The sequence below is a fragment of the Pseudophryne corroboree genome, chromosome 2, assembly GCF_028390025.1.
Source record: "Pseudophryne corroboree isolate aPseCor3 chromosome 2, aPseCor3.hap2, whole genome shotgun sequence".
Taxonomy (NCBI): domain Eukaryota; kingdom Metazoa; phylum Chordata; class Amphibia; order Anura; family Myobatrachidae; genus Pseudophryne; species Pseudophryne corroboree.
In genome coordinates this window covers 1,035,312,738-1,035,322,366 of record NC_086445.1, presented here as the reverse complement: position 1 = coordinate 1,035,322,366, position 9,629 = coordinate 1,035,312,738, and the positions used below count along the sequence as shown (strand labels likewise).

At 36.9% G+C, this 9,629-nt stretch overlaps 1 protein-coding gene across 2 annotated transcripts; it reads left to right on the top strand.

The window, feature by feature from the left end:
* The first annotated feature begins 1,059 nt into the window (after window positions 1-1,059).
* LOC135050342 (serine-rich adhesin for platelets-like) lies at window positions 1,060-8,543 on the top strand. 2 transcript variants are annotated; one of them, XM_063956780.1, is made up of 6 exons: window positions 1,060-2,183; window positions 2,884-2,961; window positions 4,413-4,877; window positions 4,980-5,168; window positions 5,313-7,177; window positions 8,458-8,543. In XM_063956780.1, the coding sequence occupies exons 1-5, from the start codon at window positions 1,730-1,732 to the stop codon at window positions 7,166-7,168; spliced, it is 3,042 nt and encodes a 1,013-aa protein (XP_063812850.1). In that variant the 5' UTR covers window positions 1,060-1,729; the 3' UTR covers window positions 7,169-7,177; window positions 8,458-8,543. The 2 variants fall into 2 exon arrangements, with proteins under 2 accessions (XP_063812850.1, XP_063812851.1); XM_063956781.1 differs by having other exon boundaries at window positions 1,474-2,183; window positions 5,331-7,177.
* The last annotated feature ends 1,086 nt before the right edge of the window (window positions 8,544-9,629 follow it).

Below are 9,629 nucleotides of genomic sequence, written 5' to 3'. Positions count from 1 at the left end.
TATCTCAGCCTAAACCAATATTTATGTATGTTCTAAAAATATATATATATATATATATATATATATATATTTTTTTTTTATAACGATCGTAGTTTAGACCACAGCACCCGTGACTCACCACCCCTGATCTTTGATTGGTCAGCGGGTCTTTCATGGAAGCTAGGATGGCCATCTATGACTGAAACCATATATGGTCTCCCATAGCACAGTTAGGGGTCTATTCATGTAGCATTGAAAAGACCTTTTTTTGGCGGTAAACAGGGCTTTTCTCTGCCTACTGCAATTCACAGAGCGGGTTAACGTGTAGAAGTCTCTGACTTCTCCAGCGTTACCCCCGCTCTGTGCCTGAATCGCATCACCATACCTTTGAATGGTGAGTGCGATTCATGAAGGTGTGGAAAGCTCTGCTTTCCGCTTCTCCATGGAGTCCAGGTTCGCCATCTCAGGACGCCGTAACCTGAACTGTAGTGCGGAGACATCAGGGAAGCTCAATGCTTCCCCGATCACTGCTCTGCACCTCGCGCTGGCTCTGCCCCCCGACCTCACAGCAACTACTGCGGGCTGACGGGAGGTAAACACCCTGCGCATGCGCAAAGTGACCCTCCGCTGTACCCCGCGCATCGCTGGGAAGGACCGCTGGAGCAGACCTCACCGCAATAGCCCTAGACACCGCAGCGCATCGTCTTAAGGGTAAGTATACATTAATTGCTACTTATCACAGCTATACATCGCATCAAAGCAATGCGATGTGTAGTGATAAGTATCAATTATGTTTTCGTTTTCTGTATGAATAGACCCTTTAGTGACCATATTTGTCCACTCACACTTTTCACATCGCAGCTGAACACACCCATGGCCATCCCACTTAAAACACTGTTACTTGAGAAATAGTTATGCTGCTGATATTGATTTGGTATTGCCATGAGCGGTTATTTGTGCATTCAAGCAGTGCATACGCCCAGTGCGCTGCGTCCTGTGTCCGCAGTCACCGCCGCCTGCCCGCTCCCCGTCTGCAGCAGACGCCGTGGACTGTGTGGGCGTCCGCTGTAGCCGTCTCCAGTGACAGATACTAGAGGTCATTACTGACCTCTAGTGTCTGTACGTCGCTGCTATGGCAGAGATCTCATGACGTCTCTCCCATAGTGATCTATTCATGAAGCATTGAAAAGTGTGTTAAAGTGAGCCAGTGGAGAAGTTGTCCATGGCAACCAATCCGCTGATATGTATAATGTATAATGTAAAATATTTCATAAAAGAAAAAAAATATGAAAAAAAAAAATCTCAAACACGTTGTGATTCACAATGAAGGCAGGAAAGTGATCGTACCCTTATATTTGGTGTGAGCCGCAGGTGTTGAGAAAGCAGTAGGCTCCAGAGTTTAGAATCACAAATGTTACCCAAAGCATGCAGAGATTGTCCGTCTTGATTATGGAATAAGGCACAGCATGGCAAACCAACGCGTTTCTGGACTATGCTGTCCCTTTTTCAAGGTCTATATCAGGTTTGAATAATTTTAACATTGATGGGGAGAAACAGATGGTTTACTACCATCGATGGATGTTTCAAGGCTAGTGAATTATTTGGCATCTAAGTATCAGTGCATGGCTCCAGATAAATTGAAAACATAATTCTTAATTAATAAATGATTAATAGAAAAAAATTATAGAACATATATATAGAATTATTTAGTAAATCTTTGTCTTTATTTAGATTGTCTTAGTTTTAAAAAATGGCAGAGGGTGGTAGCAGAAAACGAACCTCACTTACTCAAGATGAAGCTGAAACATCTCACAGTCAGAAGAGTCACAGTGATGCTTCTCATGATGAATATGAATCTCCTGATGAAGGAAGCATCCACAGGGCCCCAAAGTTCACAGATGATGAAACAGACACCCTCATTGACCAAGTTATTCATCATACATGTCAGCTATTTGGTCCCGAAGCTTTTAATGTACACCAGAAATTTAAAAATAATACTTGGGAAGAAATAGCAAAATCTGTGTCTACAGCTCGAGATATACATCGAACTCCTGAAAGCTGCAAAAAGAGACTACGTGACTGTAAGAGGAAGACAAATCATAAAATAAAGTGTAGAAGAAAACTCCAAAAGGTTTGGGAGAAAAAACTAGAAGAGCACTTTAGAATGGTACAAGATGACGAGAGGCCACCCACTGGTTCCCAGGGTAACTATTTTACAAACTATAAATATGTATATAACTATATCTAGATAGATAGATAGATAGATAGATAGATAGATAGATATATTAGCGTATTGTCCATGAAAAATATCAATCCACCAGATGTGTGTGTGTCTATATCTATATACACACAAACATAGGTGGAGTATGCCATAGCCCAATATCAATCAATAAAATAAAAAATGTTTACACATATATTTTAATGGGAGAGTAAGATAGTGAAAAATTTGTTTTATGATGGCAAATGTGAAAATAATTATTTTAATACACAACATTATAAAGAAAATTACATAAATTGACCTTCAGGCTGTTTGTATAATGTGTATATGAAACAAATTAATTGTGTAAATATACACACACTTTGTTTAATGCACAAAGTATGTTAAAAAATTGTATAAAATGACCTTACGGGTTTGTGTATAATGTGTATATTAAACATAAATGCACTCTGTGCTTCAATTTGGACACCATCGCCATGCGATCTCATTATGATATGCAGTTAGTACAAATACTTTCAAATTGTATATCCAAATTAGTACCTGAACCCATCATTTAGGATAAGGTTTACTCAATGTGTGTGTGTGTGTGTGTGTGTGTGTGTGTGTGTGTGTGTGTGTGTGTGTGTGTGATATTAAAATGTTTAGTAACTGTAATATTTTTATTTTATTTTTTATATTTGCTAAAGAACTTAAGGTTGCTCAAGAAAAAAATCAAAAGAAAACACATAAGAAAAAGCAGAAGAATTTGGAAGAGCAACAGTCTGGTAAAAAATTTAAAACAAAAGTAAAAACGTTACAACTAAACAGTAAATAATGTTTGCAATATTGTATGATGTTATATCGTGAGTTAGATAATAAATAGTTTATGTAAGATATTTCAAAATATAGTGCATATGAAAACATATACTGTTAATTTCTTTGTTCTATTGAGCCAAAATAAATACTTTGGTCATAATTAAAAATCAATGTAATTTTTTTTTTTAAATACATATATAATTATTAGCTGAAAAAAATAGTTAATTGCTAAGTAAATGCTAGTATAATCAAAATAAATTAATTAAATTAAAATCTCTTACTTATGTCTCTCGTTTTATCAACGAGATATACCAAAAGTTAACTGATTACTTTGTAATTGATTATCAATAATTACACTTATAAAGGACATTCTACGAACGCTGCTGCCGCCAATGGGTAAAATTGCAGGCGCAAAGGAGAATTATGCCATTCTTTGTCAGCCCAATCCTGCTGCTGATGCTACTCTTCTAAATGCTGTAAATGTGTGGACTACAGGCAACCCTCACTATGTTATATATGTAAGATATCCGAACTTAATTTTTTCATGTAGGAGGTCATTAGGTAGATAAACATTGATTGGGCTACTAAAAGTCAACATTTATTATGTAGACATGGTCATTAGATTGACATGAGAAATAAGTAGACCTGAGTCCAACCTTCTTAATTTAATTAGTTATTTTTCTTCCTATTTAAGGATCAACTTGGACAACAATTGGGAATGGGAACCTGCAAATAATACAGCGGTAGCTGAGCTAGGCACCTTACACAACACATCACTTAACGAGGAATGTGAGAACAAAAACAGAATTAAAAACCCATGTTGAAATTTTTTACTATATAACTAAGTACCGACAACCCTTCTCCATACACTTATGTCTTGTCACTATTCATCCACGCAAGGCCGACCAGTAATGATTTTTAACTGTCACCCCCTTACCGGCCACACAGATAAGTGTTAGAGCTTTGTATTAGACTCACCTTTTTTTTTTACAGATTTTTAGTCAAATATTTCCACAGTGTGTTGTAAATTGCTACCTACTTTCCTGAGTTAGCGTTGAACCTAAAAACATACACACATGCTATCTAGCATCTTATTCTAATTTTATAAACATGCCCTCCTACTGTAAAATAATATTGTGCTAGCTATAATGTTTTACCCTATGTTGTAGAAATAAATCAAAAATTGGATTAGAAGCTATATTATTGAGCCAAAAAGGCTTTTTTTCTGTTGTAATAAAATAATAATAATAAATATAATAAAATATTATATGTATTAAAAAATATTAGTAAAAAAATATAAGTAAATACATTTTTGAGGTATGCTTTACACAGTTTTATAATGCTAGAAATATTGTAATGTCTATCAAATATTATGTATTTATATGTATGCAATGTTAAATATACCTATTATTTATTTCAGGTTCCTTTACAACAATTTCAAGGAAAGTTTCTTTTTCTGAAACAAAAACAGTTATGACAGACAATTTTCCTCCAACTGCGGATGAACCATCAGTGATGCCACATATTTTAACATTGGACAATCCTTCCATGGTGGACGAACCATCAATGCTGCATCATGATGCAACAGCGGACCATGCTACCATGTTGGACCAACCATCAATGCTGCAACATACTTCGACAGTGGATGATACTTCCTTTGTGGCCGAACCATCAATGCTGAAACATTCGGCAAGAGTGGATGATCATTCCACGGCGGACCAAACATCAATGATGCAAGAATATTCTTCTGTGGTTCAAAGTTCCACTACGGTAGAGACTTCCACGGTAAATGAAACATCCATGAGGCAAGAACAATCAACAATGGATGATCCTTTCATGGAGGAAGAAAATTCAACCATGCTAAACCCTTTAATGTTAGATAAAGGTATTTATTTTGATCAATATAATTAAAATGTACTATCATTGATATTCAATATGGTTAAAAACTATGTTTAAGATTAATGGTATTTATCTATTATGTTTTAAGCCATAGAAAGCAACATGGTGACTGCCACACAGACACAGGATAACATTAATGAGGAGCCTGTATTGCACAGCCAGAAAAGTAATATTGATACAGAAGATACCAACCAGGTGGAATTGAATGCAGAGACTGCACATTCTAGTGTAATTGACCATGGTCTTCAAGACCAATTCCTGGACTCTACAAATCAAGGTAAATTTTTTTAATGTATAAAACATAGATTTTAATGAGATCCACTATCATTAATAGATACTGGTTTTTTTATAACTTGATTTTTTGGTTCTTCTAACTATACTTAATAAATTGTCTGTAAATTGATGTATTAACTGTACCTAGAACTTTTTATACACACAGAATGTGACGTTAGCAGATCACAAACCATTAGCCAACAGGATTCTTTAAAGGAAACCATGCAGCTAATTGAGAGGAATAGAAATGAAGAAATGAAAAAAATTGAACATCAAATAAATCAGCTGAATAATAATATACAGATTCTCAACACAACACAAAGACAACAGAATCAAGCACTTGTCACTCTTGCAAATTTTTACGATCATCTTGTTTCATCACAGAATGTGGCAGCAATCAACTACCAACAGATGCAGCACAGTATAAATCAAATGCTAGCATGGCAGTATGAGACTATTACCATCACACGCATGATTTCCACTTTCATGCAACTGTTGACAGAAGAAAGACAAAGAATGTCCAGATCAGATAATCCTTCTTGTATATCCAATGCTACAGCAGGAACCTTTGTATCCAGCTGTACACGTGGAGACTATGTAACAAGCTCTACACACAGAGAGTATGCAACGAGCGCTGCACCTGGAACCTATCTATACACCACTTTACCAGGAGAATCTGTATCCACCCCTGCAGCAGGAACAGATGTATCCACCACTTTACCAGGACCCTATGTATCCACCACTGCAACAGTAACCTATGTATCCACCACTTTACCAGTATACTCTGTATCCACTGCTGCAGCAAGTACCAATGTTTCCACCACTTTAACAGGACCATATGCATCCTACACTTTACCAGGACCCTATGTATCCACCACTGCAGCAGGACCCTATCTATCCACTACTTTAACAGGACCCTATGTATCCTCGACATTATCAGAACCCTATGTATCCATCCCTGCACCAAGACCCTATGTATCCACTACTTTAACAGGACCCTATGTATCCTCGACATTATCAGGACCCTATGTATCCATACGTGAAACAGGACCCTGTGTATCCTCCACTTTTGCAGGACCCTATGCATCCATCCCTGCACCAAGACCCTATGTATCCACCACTGCAACAGAACCCTATGTATGCACGACTGTAACAGGACACTATGTATCCTCAACTTTAGCAGAACCCTATGTATCCATCCCTGCATCAAGACCCTATGTATCCACTACTTTTACAGGACCCTATGTATCCTCCACTTCAGCAGGACCCTATGTATCCACCACTGCAACAGAACCCTCTGTATCCACGACTATAACAGGACACTATGTATCCTCAATTTTAGCAGAACCCTATGTATCCATCCCTGCATCAAGACCCTATGTATCCACTACTTTTACAGGACCCTATGTATCCTCCACTTCAGCAGGACCCTATGTATCCACCACTGCAACAGAACCCTCTGTATCCACGACTGTAACAGGACACTATGTATCCTCAATTTTAGCAGAACCCTATGTATCCATCCCTGCATCAAGACCCTATGTATCCACTACTTTTACAGGACCCTATGTATCCTCCACTTTATCAGGACCCTATGTATACAACAACTTACATGGAGACTATGTATCCACTGCTTATAGAGGCCTCAATGTATCCACCACTGCACCAGGGCCCTATTTATTGAAGCCAAAACCAGGACACTCAGAATCCACTACTGGACAAATTGCCTCAGAATCCACCGCTGACTCAGGACCCTCAGAATCCACCGCTGCAACAGGAAAGTATAAATCCACCGCTGCACCTGTACCCTCTGAATACAGCCCTGAAAACACAAATTTGAGAAGCATAGCTGTAGCATCAGAAGTGCATTCAAGATTGCAATTGGCTTATCGACCTAGCTCAAGCTATGATGAGAATATGGATCTTCGAGTCAGATTAGAGCGTGCAAATATTCAAATTCAACATTGGAAGAGACAGGAAGCTAACGATGAGGATGAAGCTTAAATATTAAAGGTAATTAATAAATGTATATAGATTGCATTATCAGATAACTAAATATGGTGAGACATATGTGCTATGCTTTTTTTGAAAAACGTAACATAAAAAATGTGTTTCCTCAAGATAACAAATGTGCCCTACTCAACGATCATCATCCTGCACTTAAAAAATCCTACATATAACACTAACATTTATTATTTTTAATTAGTTTTAGCCATAGGCTTCTTATTCAAATTGTGAGTTTGAATCACCAAACTCAATAGGAAACTAAGTTAATCCTACATTGATTTTCTATTGTAATTTTGTGTATGGTTTGTAAATTTTTCAAAAAAAAAACATCATTTGATTTACTTTGGATACAGTCTTAGCAGAGTGTTATAGGCTACAAGTTTAGACATCACAAGAGTGGAGTATAAGCAAAATGCTGGCATGTAGCATACAAATATCTTTGTTTTATGTAGAGGACCAGAGCTCTGGAAACACACATGTAGACAAAGTTGCCTGAAATATAAAAGGAAAACAAATAAAAAAAGAGTAAAGACATAAGGAAGAAGAGTGTTAAACAGGATATAATAAACTTTTAAATATATGTAGATATTTTCAAGTTATTTGGACAGAAATCTGTCCCTGAAGAAGGGGATTTTTAACAAAACATGTAGGCAATAAAGGGACACTTTTTGCATCATTGAATACGGCAGTGTGAGTGCAGCCGATTACCTTTCATCTACATAGTCATCTTATGCCAAGCTGACGAGGAGGTCACTGCAGCATATTGTATTTATTGTTTGGAGCACAGTACAAACTGACACTATATATATATATATATATATATATATATATATATATATATATACATACATCAAACATCGGCACCGCAGACTAATAAATTAAACTCAGACATACGGCATTGCTTTGTCCAAGAAATGCATTCTTTCAGAATGTATTTTATTAGTCAGTAGTGCTTCCATTGAATGGTGATTTTTGCAATATTTTGGGGTTGTTTGGACATGATAATTTTGTCTGTGCCGTGAAACATAATTTATGATGGAACCCATTACTATAGTGCTTGTATATCTTTAACTTAACCATTGCTAATACAAATGATGGAAAAATCTTCGGTGCACTACTGATCTAGAGTCACAATGAGAAATATATATTGTAATATTTTATTATAATTAGGGTTGTTACCTTTAAACCTTGCATTTCTTTTAAAATGAAGACTACAGTTAAAGATAAGGTGGACAAAAGTATGGAAATTAACTTTCAAGAACTTACCTGTTTTACTTCATTTTTAGATATGTCACAAACGGTCTTGCGAGCCAGGGTGAAGGAACTGAAGACAGAGGGATACAGAGTCATCCATGTGTCCTGTTTGAAAAGACAAATCGATAATAGGAATATACTTTCTGAGATACTTCAAGTCGTGCATTCCTGAAAATGTTCTAAATTTATTTTGTTTTGTTTTGGTTTGTTCATGTTGGTGGGGTTCACATACTAATATGTTCAAGATAAAAATAGAGAAAATATATGTACAGACACATATTCCATATTACAGTGATTGTTCATGCATATATATATAATTTATATTCTAATAATATCCCAAAAAAATTATTGCAAGTTTTGTATTGTTAATAATTTGCATTTGCTTAACAATGCATTTATATATTCAAAAAATATATACAAAAGATTTGCGCTCTAAAATACACACACTATATGTAGTTGGATTCAGGCGGCTGCTCACCAGTTGTGGGCGGGCTGCCCCAACAATGGATCAAAGTGAGTGTGAAAAAAGAAAGAGTGGGAGCGCAGAATGAATCCAATATATTGTTTTATTTAAAATATTAATATGTCATCCACATAAAAATGCAGTACATGAACTAGCCTCAGAAAAAACAATTGATATTATATAAATGTAAACGAGACTGCCATATCTCCTGAACAAATATGAATAAAAAACCTTTAATAAACCCTAGTTAGGGCTGCATTAATGCTTCATGAAAATCAGCCGTGCGTCCACGAGCTGAAATGATTGTAAAAAGGAGACTGCTAAAAAGTGCCTCTGTTATAAGTCACTGTCCTCCTTATACACAATAGAATCTCATTGGTAGAGAGTGTCCCAGTACTGGACTTGCGGACAACCGTGCTGTAGTATTCTGTGGCAAATGGATAGTGATGGTCAAATTCTATTTGTGGTATATCACCTGATGTAGAAGCCTCTCCGTCAAAGGCGCTGTACTGAGCCGGGTTTGCTGGGGCTCTGTGCAGTGAACGTACAGCTGGTCTCGTCACCGGTGTACCATCCAGATGAACACGGTAGTTTAATTCTGCTGAAGGATGCTGTACCAGTCTGGATATGCAACAGTGTAAAAATACTGGAGCAGCAGATTCTCCGTCCGCTGGTGTAAAAATCCGTATTAATTGCGGCTACGGTCCACTCGATGCATGCGGCTCACAGGGTGTCAGGAGA

Bases quoted from the DNA above. Each gene is read 5' to 3' on its own strand.
- LOC135050342 (XM_063956780.1), top strand. From the start codon at position 1,730: ATGGCAGAGGGTGGTAGCAGAAAACGAACCTCACTTACTCAAGATGAA. The intron at 2,962-4,412 runs GTAAAAAATTTA...TATTTATTTCAG, and splicing joins TTTGGAAGAGCAACAGTCTG to GTTCCTTTACAACAATTTCA. The intron at 5,169-5,312 runs GTAAATTTTTTT...AACTGTACCTAG, and splicing joins CCTGGACTCTACAAATCAAG to AACTTTTTATACACACAGAA.